This window comes from Sarcophilus harrisii, chromosome 2 (genome assembly GCF_902635505.1).
Source record: "Sarcophilus harrisii chromosome 2, mSarHar1.11, whole genome shotgun sequence".
Lineage (NCBI taxonomy): Eukaryota > Metazoa > Chordata > Mammalia > Dasyuromorphia > Dasyuridae > Sarcophilus > Sarcophilus harrisii.
The window spans coordinates 21,668,906-21,693,801 of NC_045427.1; the positions used below are offsets into that span (position 1 = coordinate 21,668,906).

The following is a 24,896-nucleotide window of genomic DNA, read 5'->3' on the forward strand; positions in this document are numbered from 1 at the left end:
AATTCATATTTTAAATATTTAAATAAATCTCTAATTTATCTAATGTTTATTTATTATTGCTAATATTGCTTTGTTAATTATTAGTAAATATTAATATTCATTATTTTTTAAAATAAATATTTCACAATAATTTGTTAAATATTTGCAACCTTGCCAACGGGGACACAGCCAAAGAGGAGAGAGAGATGGAAAGAGTTTACAGATCCATTTTGTTATAATTTCTAAGGGCACAGAGAAAACATTTATATTAGGAAACCATTCAGGCAACATGGTAGCATTTAGGGATGGGGAAAATAGCTCAGCTCACTATATTAATACTATTACAGTTTTTATAGTGTTTAACCTGTATTAGATTAATTGCTATCTAGAGGAGGGGGAGATGAGAAGGGAGGGAGAAAAATTGGGAACAAAAGGTTTTACAAGGGTAGATGTTGAAAACTATCTTTCCATGTATTTTGAAAAAGAAAAAAAATATTTAAAAAAAGAAGCAATTCCATTAATAAAAATAAAATATAGTCCTCTTCTTTAGTTGAAGGAAGTAAAACATATAATTTAGACTTCTTTTCCCAAAGTCACACAGAGGTGTGCAATAAAACTACAGAGTTGATAAGCATTTATTAAGCACCTACTAGATACCAAGCATACTGAAAATACCACAAAAAGGGGGGGGCAATAGTCTGCCATCAAAAAGATCCTAGACTACTAAGAGAGACATGTGAGGAACTATTTACAAACAAAACATCTACAATGCAGATAATTAATAGTCAGGTACTAAGGTAGACTTACGGAAAGGCATCATGGAGAAGAAGGGGTTTTTGGTTGAATTTGAACAAAGCAAGAGAAACCAGAAGTATTCAAGATAGGAGGAACACTCAGTGGCAATGCCTGAGCCAAGAGATGGAATAATAAGGACTTTATAAGGCAGAGGATAATGTGTAAGAACACTGTTAACTCTTGATGGGATGTGAATGCTAAACAGAAGATTTTGTGTTTGATTCTGGAGTTGGGAGAGATTTCTTGAGTAGGGTTTGATTTTAGATTTTTTTTTTTTTTGGAGAGGGGTTAAGTGGGGAGGTGACTTTATGAAAATAATTTTGGTAGCCAAATGGAGAACGGATTGAACTGGGGCAGCTACCCAGGAGACCACTGCAATAGTTCAAATATCTAGTGATGAGGGCTTACACCAGGGAGGGGGAGAGGCTGCAGATTGAAAAAAGGCCCTGGATTTGGCAGTTAAGAGAGCATTGGCAATTTGGAAAGAACAGTTTTGGTAGAATAATGAGGCTGGAAACCAGAATATAGGCAGTTAAGAAGAATGGGAATTAAGGTAAGTGGAGGCACTGTGGCAGATGGATTGTAATAGTAGCTATTAGAGTACCCAGGCCTGAGGTGGTAAGGATGGGCACCAGGATAGAATGACTTATGGAAAAATATTGAAGGGCCTATTGTCACTGGATCATAGAGGGTCTGGATGGGGAATAGGGGAAGAGCAGGTGTAAAACACCTGGAAAGGCAGGATGGGGTCATCCATAGATATCAGCAAGGTCTGGCAAAATAATGACTAGGAGTCTTTTAATCTTAAAATTATAGATATATACATATATATGCATATGAGGCCACCTTCTTCCTCCTTAAATAAAAGCTTACTGCTCATTAAGGATTAGATCTTTTTATATCTTTACCAAAAGAAATTAGGGATTGTAAGAGAAGGAGGACATTTCAAAGCTGGCAGGACCTCTGCTAGAAAGACACAGACTGGGAGGTAGAGCATGGTCAATGAGGAAAATTTAAATGGCTAACAAGGCTTGTCTAGAATGTGTAAGGAAGATCTATACATCGTAAAGTTGGAAAGTTGGGATTAGGCATTAAGGGACTTAAAATGACAAAGGTGACGGTTCATATTTACTCCTAGAAACTGCCAGAATTTATAGAGTAGGGAAGGGATATAGTAAAAATAAATTAATTAATTAACCTTGACTTTAAAAAAACGCATGTTGGTAGACAGGAGAGAAAAAAGCTGAGTGAAAAAGAACAATGAAGATGTTCTTCCAGTTATCCAGTACAAAGATAACCAGAGCTTCAACTGAGTTTGTGACCTGTGAATGAAGACAAGGTGATGAATGTGAAAAATAGGATGGAAACAAACAATTCCTTTAATCTCTTTTTCTTATTTTACTATCAAGGCTAGCATTTCTAATACAATATTTAATAGCAAAGATGATTGCTTGTCTCACCCCTGATCTTATTGGGAATGGTTCTAATTTATCCCCATTACATATGATGTTTGCTGATGGTTTTAAATATCCTGACTATTTTAAGGAAAAGTCCATTTATTCCTATATGCTCGTGTTTTTTAATAGGAATGGGTGTTAGATTTTATCAAATGCCTTTTCTCCATCTATTGAGATAATCATATGGTTTTTGTTAATTTGATTATTGATATAGTCAATGAGTCCAAAGGTAATTCAGAGGCTGGATTTGCTAATTACCCTGAGGGTTATAGGAGAAGGTCAGAAAGAAAAGTGTGGTGTCTCTATCATCTTAGTTCCACCCCCTGAAATCCTTATATCCTTCTTGAATAATCTCCAGTAACCTCCACATGCCAATGTGACGTGAGTATAAGACTTCCATGGAGAAATAACACTAACTCACTTTATGTGGAACCATATGGTATCATATAACTCTGAATAGGCTCAATTAGAGTTTGATATCAATCACACCATAGCTAGAGATTTGATTTCTAGATAGGACAGTTTATTAAGACCAAGATATATTCATTCAGACATATGCTCATTTCATGAGCATCTGGAACCATGGAGTCTTAAAAGTGAAAGCTAGGTCAGTTGTTACCTGAACTGTATTTCTTTTGACAAAATTCCTGCCAAGTTTCTTGGAGACCTCTAGGAATGGTAGTACTCACTACCTCCTGACTTAGTTCACTCCCCTTTGAACAACTCAGTTTAGGAAGTTTCCTTGTGAGGAACCCAAATGTGCCTCTCTGTAAATTTTACCCATCGCTCCTACTTTTTTCTATCTTCTGAAGGCAAGAACAACTTGGATCCCTCTTCTGTGTGCCATATATATAAATGATATTACATCCTATTTAGCTAAGCCTTCTTTTCTCTGTGGCAGACATCTCTGATCATTCTTAGTGACACAATCATTAGCATTTTCATTGCTACTGCTTGAAAAGAGAAATAGTAGAACAAGATTTGTATTTCTGTGCTACAACTTCAGATAAAGAAATAATGAGCTCTTGACTAAGAATAGATGACATGTAATGAGATTTGATGAAATACAGTTGCTTGGGGTTTGAAGGATCAGATCAAAGAAACTTTAAGTGGAAATTGGAGAAGGAGAAAGTGAGAAGTAAAAAACTGCAGATATTAACCTATATGATCTAATAAGAATACATCCAGTTTTATAGGAGGCAACATCAAAGAACAGATGAAATAATACAAATCTCTTGTTTTGTATGACTATATTCAAGTGTGCTAAATATGAGTTATGAGTGATTAGAGGTGTTATTGGTAAATGTAATTCTTCCATTGTAGAACAGTAGAAGTAGCATTAGAAGGAGAAGATCCTTCTATCTGACCTTTTAAACTGGTAGGAAAAGATCTCTAGGCAAATCTTTTTTTACATCTTCATGCTCAACCTAGCTATTCACCATGCTCAGGGAAAAAGTAAACACAGATCACAAAATAGAAAATTTCGATTATACCAAACTGAAAAGTTTTTGTACAAACAAAACTAATGCAGACAAGATTAGAAGGGAAGCAATAAACTGGGAAAATATTTTTACAGTCAAAGGGTTCTGATAAAGGCTTCATTTCCAAAATATATAGAGAATTGACTCTAATTTATAAAAAAATCAAACCATTCTCCAATTGATAAATGGTCAAGGGATATGAACAGACAATTCTCAGATGAAGAAATTGAAACTATTTCTAGCCATATGAAAAGATGCTCCAAGTCATTATTAATCAGAGAAATGCAAATTAAGACAACTCTAAGATACCACTACACACCTGTCAGATTGGCTAAGATGACAGGAAAAAATAATGATGATTGTTGGAGGGGATGTGGGAAAACTGGGACATTGATGCATTGTTGGTGGAGTTGTGAACGAATCCAACCATTTTGGAGAGTAGTTTGGAACTATGCTCAAAAAGTTATCAAACTGTGCATACCCTTTGATCCAGCAGTGTTACTACTGGGCTTGTATCCCAAAGAGATTATAAAGAAGGGAAAGGGACCTGTATGTGCAGGGATGTTTGTGGCAGCCCTTTTTGTAGTGGCTAGAAACTGGAAACTGAATGGATGTCCATCAGTTGGAGAATGGCTGAATAAATTGTGGTATATGAAAATTATGGAATATTACTGTTCTGTAAGAAATGACCAACAGGATGATTTCAGAAAGGCCTGGAGAGACTTACACGAACTGATGCTGAGTGAAATGAGCAGGACCAGGAGATCATTATATACTTCAACAACAATACTATATGATGACCAGTTCTGATGGACCAGGCCATCCTCAGCAACGAGATCAACCAAATCATTTCTAATGGAGCAGTAATGAACTGAACTAGCTATACCCAGAGAAAGAACTCTGGGAGATGACTAAAAACCATTACATTGAATTCCCAATCCCTATATTTATGCCTACCTGCATTTTTGATTTCCTTCACAAGCTAATTGTACAATATTTCAGAGTCTGATTCTTTTTGTACAGCAAAATAACGTTTTGGTCATGTATACTTATTGGGTATCTAATTTATATTTTAATGTATTTAACATCTACTGGTCATCCTGGCATCTAGGGGAGGGGGAGTGGGGGGTAAGAGGTGAAAAATTGGAACAAGAGGTTTGGCAATTGTTAATGCTGTAAAGTTATCCATGCATATAACCTGTAAATAAAAGGCTATTAAAAAAAAAAAGTAAACACAAAGGAGATGAGAGGTCCGGAATTTCTCAGGTTGGGGAAATAATTTCTCAAGAAGGCGAATGAGATCTTAACATCAGTTTAGTGGAAAGAATTTTGAGTTTGAGTTAAAAATTGTCATAATGCTAGATCTATTATTTACTGACTTTTTAAAAAAATGCTGTCAGCCACTCTTTCAAAGCCTTGATTTACTTAATATTTAAAAGATAGATGTCTTGGATTATTTCTAAAATTTCTATGAATTCTAAATCTTGTAAATATCATGATATCGCTGAGACTTGGAGGGATGTGCTTCATTATCTGCAATAGAAGCTAAATCAAAATTTAAAAGTGATGGTTGTTATACCACTGCAAATTTAGAAGATGCAGTATCTTGGTGAAATTCACAGTTGGAAGCAATTTTGGGATAAAGCTTGGGAACAATTGAGTGATGAGCAATAGTGGGAGAAACAAATCATATCAAGGTGGGAGAATGCAACAACGTGTCCAACTAGTCACAGGAAATAGATAATGTGTTTGTGAAATTGTTGATAAACATGACATACCGTCATGATATGCTTCCTGCTAAAATCATAGTAGATGAGACATTATTGCCTTACAACTTTTTTCTTTCTTTTTTGATGCTTCAATGCATCAGCTACTTGGCACTCACATTTCTCCATAGAGTCTCAACTTGTTACAGAAAGTAGGAAAACATTTTTAATTATCCATTCTTTGGGCCCAAGACTGGCCATATTTTCAGCTTAATATAATTCATTTTCTTAGAAAAATTTTTATGTCTTGGATATCCTTGTAATCTTTGTTGAATTATCATTATCATAATTGAAAAGTTGAGGGTCACAGAGTGGTACTTTCTAAACAACAATGATTCAGAAAAGAGCAACAATGTGTTGAATAATGATGATATACATCAATGCTCTGAAGTAGTTGCCATCTCTTTGATGTCAATTATTCCTCCACTCAATCCTCTTGCTATTCCTCCACGTATACCTTCTTTCAAAGGTCAAGGGAACTTTCTCTACAGCGTTGAATCTAGCCAATAAATAAGAAGAAATCAATTGTTGAAGTAAAATTGATGAGGGTCTTGAGAGGCAGGGACAACAGCTTTCTAGGATCACGATAGGTAAAGAAATGATTGCATCAGAGATTTTGAAAGCATGAACTTCAAAGGTCCAGAAAAGCAACAGATAGCTTCAGATGGCTCACAATTCTACTAGGAAAATTTAATCAAGGGAAATGAAATGCACTCTAAAACAAATGTAATTATGATAAAGAAAAGAACAAGAACTGTTTAAAAGATAAAAATGACTGCCCAGAGTACTGATCTTCCCATTTAGATTTTGAAAGCTATTTATAAAAAACAGAGGAATCTGGTAACTAAAATGAATATGAAAGAATGCTAATGTCCTAATTTGACATTAGCAAGTGATGGGTCATATTTATTTCTAGATGTAAAGGATTTATGTGTTATGTATTGAATAATGATGATATACATCAATGCTCTGAAGTAGTTGCAATCTCTTTGGTATTAATTATTCCTCCACTCATCCCTCTTGCTATTCCTCTATGTATACCGTCTTTCAAAGGTCAAGGGGACCTTTTCACAGGAATAACATAAATTAGGATGATTTTAGGGTTGCTGAGCTGAAACTTGTGATAAAGGATCAGCACAATCATCAAAAACTTTGTACTTTTAAAAACTATTTTCCAAGAGAAAGGTCAAAGAAGGAAGGAGACTACTTGTAAGAGTGAATGGAATTTTGGTAGGAGAAAATAGAATTACAGCAAGCTCCCAAATGGTGTGAATAAATAATCCATTGAAGTAACACATTATTTAAATTTCCTTGCATATTTTCATTGGAGTGGAAGAAACAATCATTTTTTAAAAAATCTGTTTATAACTTCAAAAGATATGAAAATGCTTCTGTTGTATCTTAATATAAGAACCTAGAGATAATGCATAGAAATGGCTAATGAAGAGCTGAAGTCTTTGTAAGAAGTTGATTAGAGCTTCTGAGTATCCTCAATAACTTCAAGGCACCATACTAGGATTAAGAACAACTCTCACTACTCTTGCTAATTTATTGCCAAGCCACTGACAGTGATCTCTGAAAAATGATGGTGAGCGAGACAGGGTTATGTAGAACCGGAAATGGACAAATGACCTAATATATTTAAAAGATTACAGATTCTCAATATTATAAGCCAGTGAGCTGGATTTCAACTATCAATACAATTGTATTAAACATTAATAAATGATACAGTACCTCTCTCTGTCTTTTTTCAGACCCATATCTGTCCCAGTGAGGAATTCCTTTTATCAGTAAAGATTTGAACTTTTTATCCTTAAGTCTCAGAAAGTTTCCTGGGACTCAGGGAATGACCTGTTCAGGATTGCACAGTCAGTAGGTGAGACTTAAATCCAGGTCTTCCTAACTTCAAAACAAGGGCTCTATTCTTTAAAACACGCTGCTTCTTACTTTGTTCATAACAAATACTTAATAAATATTTGCAGTAATGAATTGAAAGGATGAGCGACTGATCTGTGAGCATTTAGCAAAGGCAGTTCAATCACTGAGTCACCCTGACTTGTGATGATGTGGATGAAGCCATAGATGACATGTTCTCCAAATTTGGAGATGACTCCAAGGTAGGTGGGCTAAAAGAATAAATAAATATAAGCCAGGAAGACATAAATAAAACCAATGGCCAAATCAGATTCCAAAAGACTTTTATAGTGCAGAATAACAGGCAGAATAGAAGATGTCCTTTCTACAGGAGTTTAAATATTGTGTCACTCCAATAGAATGAAAGCTCCATGAGCACAAGAACTATTTTTGTCTTGTCTTTATGCTCTTATGTCATGCTAAGAGCCTAGCCGTATACTAATTCATCCTTGACAAATGCTTATTAGATTGGCTAAGATTAGAATAAAAATAAATGTTAAGTTCCATAGTAGAATTAAAAATAGCAATAAGAATAAGACATTTTAAGGCATATATACGCATAAACAATGTTTTCTGTGGGGAAAGAAGGAGACAGATTTTAGTGGATTGAATGTTTAATATGTCAACAATGTAAATTGTCTTTGGTGTGACAGAAAAAAAGTAGTCCCCAACTGCATTAGCAATTAATTATTCATCAGTAATAATAGCCATAATTACTAACATTTATATAATATTTCAAGGTTTTATTGACAGTTTATATGCATCATTTTACTGCAAGGTTAGTATTAGTTTTGTCCCTTTTTTTTACAGATGAGCAAACTGAGGCTTGGAAAATTGACTTGCCCAGGATGTTATTGAGAAATTTTTTGAATAGGTATGACTTAGACTGTATAGTTTCTGTGTCTCATTTTGACTTTAAGATTCTGTGATTCTCTTCTCAAAATATTTTCTAACAACTAGTTATTGAAGTTGGTGGTAACAGAAAGATTTTTTGTTTCCTTGGTAGCTCCTCATCCAACAGCTTTCTGTCCCCTCTCCCTCATTGCATACATGACTTCCTTTTCTTCCATGCTATGAAGGCACCAGCACAGCTCATCACTAGGATCACAGCCAACACTATGCTCACTGTCAGGACCGGAGGCTTCTTCAGTGTGGGTTTTTCAGGGACTACAAGGAGAAAGGATAGAATGCAATTGGATGTATATTCCATGGAAGAAGGGGAAAGGGAATGGAACTATATTCTGAGACCTGGTCTCCTGGGGATGTGATAAGGTTCTGTGGCTGAGGGACTTACCTGGATACACAGCAGGGGTCTTCAATTCAGTGTGTTCCACTACACAAGTAAAACCTGTCCCTGAGTCCTCTGGTGGGAGCTCTAAGGTAAGGCGGAGGTAGAAAGTGGAGTCCATATTGGGCAGGATGCCACTGGAAGTCTCCTTTCCCCATACACCCAGCTCCCCATTCTTCTTCCACTGCAGCAGGATGGAGCGTGGGTAGAAGCCTGTGGCTGTGCAGGAGAGAATGATTCTGCCTTCTGGGTTGACATGGCGAGATACGGTCACCTCAGGGGGTACTGGGAATAGAGATCAAGAAAGAAGGCCTCATGATACAATCTCAGCATATGTTTGATGCTTCTCTTGTCTCTACCTTTGATTTTCCTAGTCCCCTAAATGCATCATTTTTTATATTCCTGTTCTCAAACACATTAGGTCCTTGAGAGTAAGTAGTAGCATGATAGCTTATACCTCTTTTATATCTCTTTGGAGACCTCCAAGATTGTAAAATAAATACTAGTTATAGAGTCTATTCTGTTGGAGTTTGCACCAGCAGCTTTGCAAACCATCTTCAAGTATGGATTAAGATGGATTAAGAACAGAATCTTCTTCTGTGATTTTATTAGTGGGGGAACTTTCTTAGATGATTGTGGACCCATTATGCTTCCTATGCTGCCCTTCAGAAGTTTCTGTCACTGTCCCTAATTGCAACAAAATGAAAAGTAAAGATTATTTTGTGACCAAATTCCTGGTACTGATGTTCTAAATTTGACTAGGTGCCCCACTAGGCAGCAAACAAAAACTCCATTTTTCTTGGGGCCATACATAAACTTTTCCCACTTTTGTAACACAGGACAAAGTATGTATTCAGCTGCATAGCCTTTGAGCTCCTAGAAGCACTCTCATGCCTAGATCAGGCAGGGAAGAGGTGTTTAACTTAAGTAAAATATATAGAATGGTAATAACAGAAATAAAAAGAAAAAAGGAAATATAATAAAAAAAATAGGAGGAATTGGAGGAAGGAGGAAGAAAAAGGACAGACAAGAGAAAAAAAAGCAATGAAAGAAGAAAAAATAGAGAAATGAAAAGAAAGAAGGAAATGAAGGTAGGTAGTAAAGCAAGAAGGAAGGACAGAAAGTAGAAAAAGAAAAAAGAAAAGAAAGGAATTAAAAAATAAAAGAAAGAACTGCAACTTTTCTCATGGTTCTCTGATTTTTTTCCATTCCAAATTGAAGTTTTGATAAAAAGACAAAGATTCTGCCTGTTTTTATAGGGCTCCAGTTTCTGCACCGAATATGGAGGTGAACTTAGCCACTTAGGGTGAGATGGGAAAGATCAAAGACTTACCATTATCCCTTAAGCTTGAGTATCCGACGATTTTTCTTAACAGGTTAACACAATATTCATTCATATAATTTTTCCTTAGATTGGTCCAGAAAGGACTATCCAGAATATATTGCAATTTTTTGACTTCAGGTTTTAAGTTCTCCCACTGCCCAACTTCTTCATCTATCCTGTAATATTCTTCTCCTTCCCAAATTAAATGGATGCGACTCTTTATCTTGATGTCATTGTCTATTTCACACTCTGCAAGGAGCTGCGCTGTGTGGTTTCCTGGGGAAGAACCAATGGTGACCAGAGGAAGATCACTAACTAGGATCAACTGTACCATGTCCCCAAACTGAGGGCTTAAACAAAGACATAGAGTTCCCATCCTATGAGTTCAGGTTCATTGGTTAAAATGTTTGGAAAGTGTGAAAGTTCTTGGGCAGAAGGCAGAGGTGTCTTAGAAGGATTGTAGAAGATTGTAGTGGTGACCTAGAATGTTGAACTGGATGATGTCCAAGGCTCAGGGGTGGATTCTTTAAAGCTCTTCTTCCAGGTCAAGAAATATCAATGGAATGGGACTAAGGACAATCATTTCAGTGGTATGATCTACTGGGGACATATCTATTGGATTTGGAAGTGAAAAGAGGGATGGGGGAGGTGAAGTAGGTCAGACTTACTGTTATGGTTAGTGTCATTGTTTGATAAGAATTGCATGAGCCAGTGGGTATTTTGCTCATGAGCCACCAAAATATGATGTATCTGATTAGTGTAATCAGCTTCTATTACTTGGGATATCCAGGGTATCTTGACAGTTATTTGCTGGTCTGCACTGTTATAGGATCCCACTTCAATATCATCCATGATGCTAATTCCTCTTAGTTCCAAGAGAGAATAGTAGGTACCCACTGCAGTGAACTGACCCACATGCCTGTGGTGCACTGAATTATGGGAAGGAAAGAAAGAAGAGAAAATTGCATTTCAGGTTTGGGGTTTACAAAGGACCACAGTTTCCTGTCATCCATTTCTTTGCCCTTCCTCTGCCTGTCACTATCAGTAACTATACATCAGAAACTATACAAATGACTCCAAAATGTAAATATCTATTATTCTCCCCCTTTTTCTCTCCCCTCTCTCCCTACCTCTCTCTTCTCTCCTCTCTCCCTACCTCTTTCTTTCTCCTTCTCTCTCTCTCTCTCTCTCTCTCTCTCTCTCTCTCTCTCTCTCTCTCTCTCTCTCTCTCCTCATATTTTTAAGAAGCATTGACTAGGTGGTATGATGGATAGAGTGCTGTGCTTGTTTTCAAGAGGACTTGAGTTCAAATGCAACTTCAGTTACTTATGCTGTATCAACCTATGCACATCACTTAGGTTCGGAGAGCTTCAGCATCTTTTTTCATAAAACTGGAAAAATAATGAGACCTTCTTTTCAGGGTTCTTTTTATGACCAGAAAAAATATCTGTAAAGCTTTCACCACAGTGCTTGGACCAGAGTAGAGGCTTAATGAATATTTATTTTAAAAAGCCCTTTCTTTTGGACATCCCAGTTAGATTGCTTTGAGGTATCCGAACTCAGTATGTCAAAAAAAAGAGCTCATTAGCTTTCTCCCAAACCCATTAGTCTTGCTAAATTTTTATTTCTGTCAAGAGCACTACTAATAATTCAATCCTGTCATCTCAGATTCATCCTCCAATCTTCCCTTTCCTATTTTTCACCCAATATCTGACCAGTGGCCAAGTCCAACTTTGAACATTCCCAGCTTTCTCTAAACTACAGCTCTACCACCTATAAGCTTTCCCCTGATTTCTGCAACTACTAGTGTTCTGCCCCAATCAGAAATTCATTCATATTTATTAATACATGAAGTGATTATTTATGAGCAAGATTCTTGGGAGAAGGGAGTGCTTACTGTAATAGCACATAGTTGGAAATTTATGTAGTTTAGTGGGAAGAGTATTGATTTTAGAATCAGAAGAACTTGGTTTGAATCCCAATTCTAATTCTAATTAAATGACTTTGGGAAAGTTGTATAACCCCTCTGCACCTCAGTTTCCAAATTTGTAAAATGACAAGGTGAATTTTCAGGTCCCTTCCTATTCTTCTGCCATCTTTACTGGCAGAGATTGACCCTAGTTTGGGCCCTTTTCCTACAATAGCCTCCTTACTGGTCTGCCTACCTCAAGCCCCTTCCTTTTTCCACCCATGGATCTTCTCAGCTGCCAAAAGGACTTGTGTAAAGCAATTCTCTGACTATCTCACTCTCTGAGTAAATCAACTTCCAACATCTCTCTCTTTCCTCCAGGATAAAGTGCTTTGCTTGGCATTTAACACTTTTCAGGTGTGGATACTTCCAGTCTTTCTGGTTGTCTCACACTTTACTCCTGTCCCTCATTCAAATATCCAACAGCAGCTTGTTTGTCATTTCCACACTGGTCCACTAACCCAGCCTGACCTGCTTCTTTCCTCACTGTTGCTGTGCCTGCAGTGCTCTTCATCCTTGGCTCTACCTCCTGGCTTTCCTGGACTGTTTCAAGTCTCAGGTGAAATGCCATTTTCCCTTTTTGGTGCCCACAATCGCCAGAATTTCCCTCTCCAAAGTAATCTTTCATCTGTTCTGTACATATCTTCTAGGTATCTTTTTATTTATATGTTGTTTACCCCATTAGAATTTGAGCTCTTTGAGTAGGGGCTGTTTTATTTTATTTTGGAGTATTTCTAGCACTTAGCTGGAGTATACAAATTATTCAGTAAGGGCTTGTTGGCTGACAGCCTGGCTCACCTGAAACTCCTTGAGGGTAGTGACTGAGCCAAATCTCCATGTCTCTCCCCTCTCTATCTGATCCCTTTTTCCCAGACTTACCTGCCCGTGTCTCTCTCAAAGCAACTAGACCCAGAATGAAAAGCCAGCCTGAAGAGAGCAATCTCCACTTTCTCTGACACACCATGATCTTCTTGTCTTCCTCGTGACCCACAGCCCAGCTGGGGAGGCTTTAGTTCCCAAGTCCTATGTCCCAGGCACTGCTTAAACAGAACCCGAAGCCTCCAATATATTTATCGTGTCTCTCGACTCTCTATCCCCACCCAGACTGTGGTTGATTCTGCAGAAGCCCTGCCCTCCCCTCATCATTACTTATGTTTTGTCACCAGACTGAAACTTTCCTTGCCTGGAAGCTATCAAGGAGGAAATGAAATAGACTGTGGTGAGAGCAGGGCAGCTCAGAGCCCAATCATCACCAAGTATTGTTTGGGGGGCTTACAGATACTGTATCAAACTGCACACATCACTTAGGGTCGGTGAGCTTCAGTTTCTTTTTTCATAGTTGAAATTGGATTTGAATTCAGGTCCTCTTGAAAACAAGCACTGCACTCTATCCATCATACCACCTAGCCAATGATTCTCAGAATATGAAGAGGAAAGGAGGGAGGGAAACAGGAAGGGAGAGAGGGAAGGAGAGAGAGAAGGAGAGGGAAAGGAGGGAAGGGAAAAAGGAGAGAGGTAGGGAGAGGGGAGAGAGGAACGGGGAGAATAATAGATGTTTACATTTTGGAATCCTTTGTATAGTTACTGATAGTGACAGGCAAAGGAGGAACAAAGAAGTGGATGACAAGAAACTGTGGTCTTTTGTAACCCCCAAACCTGAAGTGCCATTTTTTTCTTTCCTTCCTTCCCATAATTCAGTGCACCACAGGCATGTGGTTCAGTTCACTGCAGTGGGTACATACTATTCTCTCTTGGAACTAAGTGCAGTTAGCTTCATGGATGATATTGGAGTGGGATCCTATAACAATGAAGACCAGCAAATAACTCTCTTTTTTTTTTTTTTTTTTTTTTTTTTTTTAATTTAATAGCCTTTTATTTACAGGATATATACATGGGTAACTTTACAGCATTAACAATTGCCAAATCTCTTGTTCCAATTTTTCACCTCTTACCCCCCCACCCCCTCCCCTAAATGGCAGGATGAAGTAGATGTTAAATATATTAAAATATAAATTAGATACACAATAAGTATACCTGACCAAAACGTTATTTTGCTGTAGAAAAAGAATCAGACTCTGAAATATTGTACAATTAGCTTGTGAGGGAAATCAAAAATGCAGGTGTGCATAAATATAGGGATTGGGAATTCAATGTAATGGTTTTTAGTCATCTCCCAGAGTTCTTTTTCTGGGTATAGCTAGATCAGTTCATTCCTGCTCCATTAGAAATGATTTGGTTGATCTCGTTGCTGAGGATGGCCTGGTCCATCAGAACTGGTCATCATCTAGTATTGTTGTTGAAGTATATAATGATCTCCTGGTCCTGCTCATTTCACTCAGCATCAGTTCGTGTAAGTCTCTCCAGGCCTTTCTGAAATCATCCTGTTGGTCATTTCTTACAGAACAGTAATATTCCATAATTTTCATATACCACAATTTATTCAGCCATTCTCCAACTGATGGACATCCATTCAGTTTCCAGTTTCTAGCCACTACAAAAAGGGCTGCCACAAACATTCGTGCACATACAGGTCCCTTTCCCTTCTTTATAATCTCTTTGGGATATAATCCCAGTAGTAACACTGCTGGATCAAAGGGTATGCACAGTTTGATAACTTTTTGAGCATAGTTCCAAACTACTCTCCAAAATGGTTGGATTCGTTCACAACTCCACCAACAATGAATCAATGTCCCAGTTTTCCCACATCCCCTCCAACAATCATCATTATTTTTTCCTGTCATTTTAGCCAATCTGACAGGTGTGTAGTGGTATCTTAGAGTTGTCTTAATTCAGCAAATAACTCTCAAGATACCCTGGATCTCCAAAGCACTGGGAGCTGATTACATTACCCAGGGGCGTCATTTGGCACTGGAGCATGAGCAACATTTCCACTGGGTCATGAAATTCTTATCACAGAATGACACTAACCATAACAGTAAGTCTGACCTACACATCTCCCCCATCCCTTTTTTCACTTCCAAATCCAATAGATTTTAATCAATAGACCTGAAATCATAGCATGGAAACTCTATGTCGTTGTTTAGTACTCAGATTGGGGACAGGCTGCAGTTGATCCTAGTTATTGATCTTCCTCTGGTCACCATCCCAATGTCCCTCCACAGGAAACCATGCAGTACAGTTCCTTGTAGACTGTGAAATAGACAGTGCTAAAAGAAGAAATGAAATTTTAAAAGATAGGAGGAAATGGAGGGAGGAGGGAAGAAAAAGGACAGATAAGAGAAAAAAGGAGGAATGAAAGGAGAAAAAATAGAGAAAAAGAAAGAAGGAAAGATAGGTAACTAGGAAAGCAAGAAGGAAAAACAGAAAGTAAAAAAGAAAAAGAAAAGAAAGGAATAAAAAGAAAAGAAAGAGCCACAACTTTTCTCATATTTCTCTGATTTTTTTTTCATTCCAAATGGAAGTCTTGATAAAAAGACAAGGATCCTGCCTGTTTTTATAGAGCTCCAGTTTCTGCACAGAATGCTGGAGGTGAACTTGACCTCTTAGGGGGAGATGGGAAGAATCAAACACTTACCATTATCTCTTAAGCTTGAGTACCTGACGATTTTTCTCAACAGGTCAACACAATATTTATTCATATAACGTTTCCTTAAGTTGGTCCACAAAGGACTATCTAGAATATGTTGGTATTTTTTGACTTCAGGTTTTAAGTTCTCCCACTGCCCAACTTCTTCATCTATCCTGTAGATTTCCTCTCCTTCCAAATTATGTGGATGTGACTCTTTATCTTGATGTCACTGTCTATTTCACAGTCTACAAGGAACTGTACTGTATGGTTTCCTGTGGAGGGACATTGGGATGGTGACCAGAGGAAGATCAATAACTAGGATCAACTGCAGCCTGTCCCCAATCTGAGTACTAAACAACGACATAGAGTTTCCATGCTATGATTTCAGGTCTATTGATTAAAATCTATTGGATTTGGAAGTGAAAAAAGGGATGGGGGAGATGTGTAGGTCAGACTTACTGTCATGGTTAGTGTCATTCTGTGATAAGAATTTCATGACCCAGTGGAAATGTTGCTCATGCTCCAGTGCCAAATGACGCCCCTGGGTAATGTAATCAGCTCCCAGTGCTTTGGAGATCCAGGGTATCTTGAGAGTTATTTGCTGGTCTGCATTGTTATAGGATCCCACTCCAATATCATCCATGAAGCTAACTGCACTTAGTTCCAAGAGAGAATAGTATGTACCCACTGCAGTGAACTGAACCACATGCCTGTGGTGCACTGAATTATGGGAAGGAAGGAAAGAAAAAAATGGCACTTCAGGTTTGGGGGTTACAAAAGACCACAGTTTCTTGTCATCCACTTCTTTGTTCCTCCTTTGCCTGTCACTATCAGTAACTATACAAAGGATTCCAAAATGTAAACATCTATTATTCTCCCCGTTCCTCTCTCCCCTCTCCCTACCTCTCTCCTTTTTCCCTTCCCTCCTTTCCCTCTCCTTCTCTCTCTCCCTCCCTCTCTCCCTTCCTGTTTCCCTCCCTCCTTTCCTCTTCATATTCTGAGAATCATTGGCTAGGTGGTATGATGGATAGAGTGCAGTGCTTGTTTTCAAGAGGACCTGAATTCAAATCCAATTTCAACTACTTATACTGTATCAAACTGCACACATCACTTAGGGTCGGTGAGCTTCAGTTTCTTTTTTCATAAAACTGGCAAAATAATGACACCTTCTTTTCAGGGTTCTTTTGATGATCAGAAAAAATATTTGTAAAGCTCTTAACACAGTGCTTGGCCCAGAGTAGAGGCTTAATGAATATTTATTTTAAAAACCCTTTCTTTTGGACATCCCAATTAATTAGATTGCTTAGAGGTATCTGAAACTCAACATGTCAAAAGTAGAACTCATTAGCTTTCCCCCAAACCTACTAGTCTTCCTAACTTAATATTTTTGTCAAGAACACTCCTAATAATCCAATCCTGTCATCTTAGATTCATCCTCCAATCTTCTCTCTCCTATTCTTCATCCAATATCTGACCAGTGGCCAAGTCCAACTTTGAATATCCCCAGCTTTCTCTAAACTACAGCTCCACCACCTATAAGCTTTCCCCTGATTTCTGCAGCTATTAGTGTTCTGCCCCAAAGAGAACTTCATTCGTATTTACTAATACATGAGGTATTATGAGCAAGATTCTTGGGAAAAGGGAATGCTTACTGTAATAGTACACAGTTGGGAATTTATCTAGTTTAGTGGGAAGAGTATTGACTTCAGAATCAGAAGAACTTGATTTGAATCCCAATTCTAATTCTAATTCTAAGTATATCACTTTGTAAAAGTCATATAACCCTTCTGTACCTCAGTTTCTAAAGTTGCAAAATGACAAGGTAAATTTGATGATTTTTCAGATCCCTTCCTATTCTTCTGCCATGTTCACTCCCACAGCTTGACCCTAGTTTGGGCCCTTTTCCTACAATAGCCTCCTTACTGGTCTCCCTATCTCAAGCCCCTTCCTTTGTCCATCCATGGATCTTCTCAGTTGATTTGTGTAAATCATTTCTCTGACTATCTCACTCTCTTAGTAAATCAACTCTAACATCTCTCTCTTTCCTCCAGGATAAAGTTCTTTGTTTGTCATTTAGCACTTTTTAGGTGTGGATACTTCCAGTCTTTCTAGTTGTCTCACACTTTACTCTTCTCCCTCATTCAAATACCCAACAGCAGTTTGTTTGCCATTCCCTACATTGGCCCACTACCCAGCCTGTCCTGCCTCTTTCCTCACTGTTCCTGTGCCTGCAGTGCTCTTCATCCCTACTGCTACCTCCCGGCTTTCCTGGATTTTTTCCAAGTCTCAGAATTTCTCTCTCCAAAGTAATCTTTCATCTACTCTGTACATATCTTCTAGGCATCTTTTTTATTTATACGTTGTTTTACTCCATTAGAATTTGAGCTCTTTGAGGCAGGGGCTGTTTTATTTTATTTATTTTTGGTTATTTCTAGCACTTAGAATATTAGCTGGCGTATACAAATTATTCAGTAAATGCTTGTTGGCTGACAGCCTGGCTCACCTGAAACTCCTTGAGGATAGTGACTGAGCCAAATCTCCATGGTCTCTCCCCTCTCTACCTGATCCCTTTCTCCCAGACTTACCTGCCCGTGTCTCTCTCAAAGCAACTAGACCCAGAATGAAAAGCCAGCCTGAAGAGAGCCATCTCTACTTCCTCTGACACGCCATGATCTTCTTGTCTTCCTCCTCAACTACACCCCAGCTGGGGAGGCTTTAACCTCTAAGTCCTATGTCCCAGACACTGCCTAAATGGAACCTGGGGCCTTCCATGTATTTATCATGTCTCCCTACTCTTTATCCCTGCTCACACTGTGGTTGGTTCTGCAGAAGCCCTGCCCTCTCCTCATCATCACTTATGCTTGTCACTAGACTGAAACTTTCTCTACCTGGAAGCTATAAAGGAGGAAATGCAATAGACTGTGGTGAGAGCAGAGCAGCTCAGAACCCAATCATCACTAAGTATTGTTTGGGGGGCTCACAGACGGGCTGGTCCAATGCCAACCACCAAGCTGTCTTTCCTAACTGCTTGTTGAACCTCAAAATTATTAATGCTGAAGGGGAGCACTAGGGAGACTTATTCTAGAAGATAGATAGATCTCATTAGCCCATTCCTCACATTACCCTTAGGAAGTTGCTGTTCTAAGGGAAAGATAGAATCATTGCTCTCAGGGAGCTCCCAATAAAGGGGTAAATTTGTAATCTCAATCTCAAAGTATGCAACTAATTATAATAACCATCAGTGTTACCCTTTGATGTTGGCAAAGGGCTTTGCATTCATTATTATCCTATTTGATCCTTGCAACAATTTTGTAAGATACTGTTATCTTACTATTCTTTGAGGCAGGGCACTATTCTTATTCTCATTTTTCAGGTAAGGAAACTAAGGCTGAGAGAGATTAAATAACTTTCCCAGGGCGATACCACTAGGGAAAGTCTGAGGAAGAATTCCAATCTTGCCTCTGTGGACATTCTTGACATTATTTCACATCACCCCTCAATGCTGCTTGATTATTGCCACCTTTCAATAATGCCTGCAAACTCTCCAGGATCAGGGCAGTGAATCACTGATGGCCCCTCCCAGTGTCTGGAGATTCACCATCAGTATGTTTGGCTTCCTCCATTGGACCATGGGGTGCTCTTCTGGCTTAGCCAGGAGTCTGAGTCTTTGTGTCACTAGCAGATAGCACAGCATTGGGACCAAGGATGTGGTTGTTAAATGCTTATTGATTGAGTGAATATATAAACATGAAATTGTGGGGTCATTGCAAATGGCGCATTGTCATGGAATCAGAAAGTCATCTACCAGCTTTCCAAAGTCCAAGACAGAACTAAGTTCTTTCTCTCCAAACCCTTCCCGTTCCCACCCTCATTATTCCTGCTGATGGCACTTCTCTCCTCTGAGATCCCAAGAGGGCAGCCTCCTCGGGGCATTCACCTCCCCTCTCCAACTCATTGTCAATACTGGCCATTTCTCCCCCCTCTACATCTCATATGAATCATCTGCTCTCTTCCATCCATCCATGATTTTAAACAGTTGCCTCATTGACCTTCCTGCCTCAAGTCTCTCCACACTATATCCCATCCTTCACATAAGTTCTACCCACTCAATTCTAAGTCAAAGGACTAAGGAGTGGTGAGTCCTTCTCAGTATTATATTTGGGATTCTTCTTCAAGTTTGGCTTGGACTAGGTGGTGATTAATGCTCCTTCTAAATCTGAAGTTATCATTCTATAAAAGGAGAGATCCTAGAGAGTCCTCTTTATAGGAGAGCAGTGTACTTGTAGACTGGATGGTTTTCCCAGTGACTATATAGTTGTGATCCTTTATTTTTTTTTTTTTATAAATTCCTAGGAAAGCCTTCTGAGACAGAACATATTATATGTTGCTGAGTAAGAACTCAGCACCTCAGAAGACACCAAAAGGCCTAGAAAATTAAGAGAGAATAATTCTGGCAAGACCAGTTAGAGCAAAGGTTTTAACAGAACCTTTGGAGCTCTTCCCTCTGTTATCTGAGGCATGTTGTGGTCAGACAGAGGCCACAGGACTTTTCCATTCTGAGATCAGAATAAGTAGTTATTTTGTGGGTTGAAGAAGTTGCTCTTGGTTAATTTTTTGAAGTTTTATAGTCAGTATATTTTTATGATTTTGGTTCACTATTTAAAAATATGAATTGTTTCTCCCCCTGTAGTATTCCAAAGCAAAGGCTGACCAGCTTTTCTCCTCTTCTTGTATCCCTCATAGTAGTTGGCTTGGGCTTGGACTCACAATGGCTGCTCAAGAAATACTGGAAAAATGTATTTTTTCCCTGAGCCTAGTGGACATGGAGTCTGTACCTATACTTCTTTAGACTGAAAAGTTCTCACTGCATATCACAAACCTAGTATGACTTTGAGGGGAATGCTGGCTGTGTCATGCTAAGTAGGGAAAGAGAAAGAGATGATTGGTAAGAGGGGAAGAAAGTAAATCCTTCTACTCCTACAGCCTTTTCCCTCTAGGGTACATAGAATAGTCCCTAAAATTACAAAGAAAGAACTTTGTTCTTTCAATTTTTTGACATTTGTGCTGATTTCAGCTTCTACCTTCTTGGTCTTTGCGTGTCTGGAATCCTGGTCATTTCCCAAGTGGAGAAGTGGTCACAGGGCTGGTGACAGTTTTGAGAATCAACCAGTGACCACTGTCATTATCCTCATTGAACAAAGTCTTATGTTAAGGAGGTATCTGGGAGAGAGCCTAACCACTCAATAAAATCCTGTGAGGGATTAATGCATTGTAAGGAGGAAGAAGAGTTCACAACATTCATGGAGAAGACCTTACTAGTTAATCCTGTCTTCCCCACTCCTTTAGATGATATATAATCTCTGTACAGGGTTTCAGGCATCCAGTGCAAGATTTGTTGACCCAGTTCTTTGAGTTGTAACTTCCCATGATGTTCCCATATTATGTGTTATATTTTCTATACTAGAAGATGGATTCCACCTGGACAGGTTGACTTGAATTCCTTGAGCTCTTCCTATGTCTTTGCTGTGCTCCTTCAAGAAAATTAGTTCTTCAAGTCATTTGGTGATGGGCCAATCATAAACAACCCAGGGCTTCTAACTCACCCTATTTTTGTCTTAGAGAGAGAAAGAATTTGGCACAGTCTCCAGAGTTATTGCTTGCAGCTGCTGCTTACTGTGCCTCCAGCTAACTTCTCTGGCTTCCTTCATGTGGTGATGGTATTGTTAGCATGGAGTGATGCTATAGAACATAGCCACAGAAAGGCAGCTTAGAATCAGAGCTGGCTATGAAGCATCTGGCAGAAGCCCAAGAAACAGCAACTTTGGTGTAATAGTTCACCCAGTTTGCATGTGTGTGTGTGTGTGTGTATATATATATATATATATATATATATATATACACACACATGTATGTATGTATATTTATACACCCAGACACAGAAATACAAGTATACATAAGACAAATACATACACATACTCCCATGTATTATACATATATAAAATGTAGGTAAATATAAATATGTAACTCGAATATGAATATGTATATCTTTTTGCATTTACTTATCTGCCCAATGTTTATTTATTCATCCATTCAGCTATCTGATTAGCGCTCTCTCTCTCTTTCTTTCTCTTTCTCTGTCTCTCTCTCTCTCTCTCTCTCTCCAGATTAAAGTGGAGGGAGAGTTGGAACTGACTTTGTTTACAAATAATTATGTACTTAATGCAATCTCACACTCTGACCCAAAATATGGATCTCTGCTGTTTGTGGTACTTTTCTTCTAACAATTAACACCAAGAAAATGCAGGTTCTCCATCAGTCAGCACCATCCATGCATGGAACCATTGGTTACAGCAAATGGAGAAATACTCATTGTGCAGATCTCAATGTTGTATGTCTGTGAGACCTGTACAGTCTACCAGTGATATGCCAGGAAACTAAATGACTTCCCTTTGAATTGTCTTATGAAGATTCTGAAGATCACCTGGCAAGATAAGGTACCAGCCTTTCTTGAATGAAACTACCAAGCATTCAAACTGCGCTGCAGTCACTGCAGTTCTAATAGCCTGGGCATATTTTTTGAATACCAAACATGTATTTGCCCAAAAGACTATTTTTGTGTCTGTTCAGAAAACAGACACAAAGCAGGTCTTCACCTGGAGGTCAGAAGAAGCGATACAAGAACAATCTGAGGGTTTCTCTGAAGAACTTTGGAACCGATCGTTTGACATGGGAGAGATTGGTAAAGGACCATTTTGCATGGTGTGCCCACATCAAAGAAGGTGCTATGCTTTCTGAGTGAAGTAGAATTGCAGCAGCTCAAATGAAATGTGACAAGGGCAAATTTAGAGACATCTCCACCTCCTGTTCATGTGGACTATTTGTGCCTAATCTAAGTAGGACATTCTGAGCTCCTGTTGGTTTGATCTGCCACAGCTGAACATATTGTAACTCCAACATAGTGGTTAATTTGGTCCTTTTTTTGAGAACAAAGATCTATCACTATCTCTCTATCTATCTTTCTGTCTGTCCATCCCATTTATCTCTCTCTCTCTCTCTCTCTCTCTCTCTCCATCCATCCAGCTATCTACCTATTATCTATTTATCTGTCACCTATATGTTCATCCATCTATCTTCCTTCCTATCTATTTATTCATCCATCTCTGCCTCTATCTATATTAATATGAATGGATCTATTATTATCTACCTATCTATCCATCCACTCATCCATCTATATATTTATCTATCTACTTTCCTTCCTTCCTATATCATCTATGTATCATCCATCTGCCATCCCCCCCCCTCTCTCTCCACACACACACACAAAACTCTAATTTCTTATCTATCCATCTATCATCTATTAAGTGCTTCTTTTGTGTCAGACATTGTGCTAAGAGCTGGGAATTTACAAAGAGACAAAAGACAATTCTTGCCCTCAAGGAGTTTACAATTAAATGGATAAGTCAATATGTAAACAAGTGTATTAAAAAAATTCTATATAGATGATAAGAAGGATTTAGCTTTAAAAAAAGAAAAAAACACTGGAATTAATAAGGTTTACAGAAGACTTTCTGTGGAAGATTTTAGGAACCTAAAGGAAACCAAGAAAGTCATTTGAAGGAGCAGTGGAAAGACAGTGTTCTAGGAATTAAATGACTTCAACATCCCCTTTAATATTTTTAGAAAAACACTTACCACTGTGTTTGGCCAAGAGTGAAAGCTTAATGAGTATTTATTTTAAAAACTCTTTCTTTTGGACATCCCAATTAGATTGCTTAGAGGTATCTGAAACTCAACATATCAAAAATAGAACTCATTAGCTTTCCCCAAACCCATTAGTCTTCCTAACTTTCTGTTTCTTGACAGAAATGTCAAGACTAATGGGTCCTCCTAACTTTCTATTTCTGTCAAGAACACTGCTAATAATCCCATCCTGTCATCTCAAATTCATCCTCCAATCTTCCCTCTCATATTCTTCACCCAATATCTGACCAGTGGCCAAATCCAACTTTGAACATCACCAGCTTTCTCTAAACTATAGCTCCATCACCTGCCTGCTTTCCCCTGATTTCTACAGCTACTAGTGTTCTGCCCCAATCAGAAATTCATTTGTATTTACTAATACATGAGATGATTATTTGTAAGTTAAGTTTCATGGTTTAAGGGAGTGCTTAGTATAATTGGCACATAGTTGGGAATTTATGTGGTTTAGTGGAAAGAATATTGACTTTGGAATCAGAAGAACTTGGTTTTAATGCCAATTATATATATATATTCACATACATATGTATATAAAGTCTTTTCTTCTAAAATAGTATTTTAATTAAATGTAATGATAATTTTCAACATTCAATTTTTGAAAGATTTTTAAATCCAATTTTTTTACTTCCTTCTTTCCTTCTCCACTCTCTAAGATGGTAAGCAATTTGATATTGATTATGCATGTTTAATGAGGAAAAACATATTCCCTCATTAGTCATGTTGTGAAAGAAGAAACAGGTAAAAGGAAAAAAAACCATGAAAACCCCCTAAAATGTGAAAATGGTATAATTCAATTTACTTTCACACTTCATCGTTTTTCTCTGGATGTGATCAGCATTTTCCAGCATGAGTCTTTTGGAATTATCTTGGATCATTGTATTGCTGAGAAGAGCTAAGTCCAGTCATGGTGGATCATCCCATAACCTTGCTGTTGCTGTGTACAATGTTCTCCTGGTTCTGCTCACTTTACTCAACATATGATAGTGCTTTGGTGAATGATAATGCTACACAATTATCCACATCAATGCACATTTGTTAAATACCTATTATATATTGGATTCTGTGGTGATCCACAGACAAGTGGGGCTTGTGCTTCTTTCCTCCTTTCCATCACATCACTGGCCAGAATAAGCAACTATTGCTCCTTCTTTTTGAAATTTTATTCTTAATTTATAGAATAAAATGAGCATTTCCATGACAGAGAATAATAAAAATGATTGTATCTGAAATGGCAAATCTACTGTGCCCAATTTGCTATTCTTTTGAAATATACAACAGAATTATTACACAATTTTTCCTTGTCCTCCTCTCTTACAGTAGAGGTGACTACCATTAGGTACATATGGAAAATTCTTCTAGATAAACTCTGATTTATCAGTTCTTTCTTTGGCTGTGAATAACATTTTTCTTCATATTTTTATGTTTATTTGGGGAAAACATAATAACTTATTCAATGTCATTCACTTAACCCCAATTGCCTCTTTTAAAAACCCTCATAAAATCAATTTTGCTTGTTAGTGTATACAATGTTCTCTTGATTTTGCTCATTTTACTTTTCATTATTTCATGAAAATCTTTTCCTGTTTTTGTAAAAATCATTGAGCTCATCATTTCTTATGACAAGATAGTATTCCAT

At 37.9% G+C, this 24,896-nt stretch overlaps 1 protein-coding gene and 1 pseudogene across 1 annotated transcript; both read right to left on the bottom strand.

Moving 5' to 3' along the window:
* Positions 1 to 8,114: 8,114 nt before the first annotated feature.
* On the bottom strand, positions 8,115 to 13,085 carry LOC105749196 (class I histocompatibility antigen, F10 alpha chain). Its single transcript, XM_012540814.2, has 5 exons — positions 12,853 to 13,085; positions 10,673 to 10,933; positions 10,014 to 10,280; positions 8,687 to 8,965; positions 8,115 to 8,559 (listed from the first exon to the last, which is right to left on the bottom strand). Exons 1-5 carry the CDS (start codon positions 12,935 to 12,937, stop codon positions 8,432 to 8,434), a joined length of 1,020 nt encoding a protein of 339 aa, XP_012396268.2. The 5' UTR covers positions 12,938 to 13,085; the 3' UTR covers positions 8,115 to 8,431.
* A 1,985-nt stretch (positions 13,086 to 15,070) lies between these two features.
* LOC116420948 lies at positions 15,071 to 24,896 on the bottom strand (annotated as a pseudogene).

What these genes read in the sequence shown, in the direction of transcription:
- LOC105749196 (XM_012540814.2), bottom strand. Translation starts at nt 12,937, where the DNA reads ATGGTGTGTCAGAGAAAGTGGAGATTGCTCTCTTCAGGCTGGCTTTTC. An exon ending in CAATGACACTAACCATAACA is followed by an intron (nt 10,281 to 10,672) that starts GTAAGTCTGACC and finishes GTTCTTCCCCAG; the next exon opens with GAAACCACACAGCGCAGCTC. An exon ending in CTCAAGCTTAAGGGATAATG is followed by an intron (nt 8,966 to 10,013) that starts GTAAGTCTTTGA and finishes CTCTATTCCCAG; the next exon opens with TACCCCCTGAGGTGACCGTA.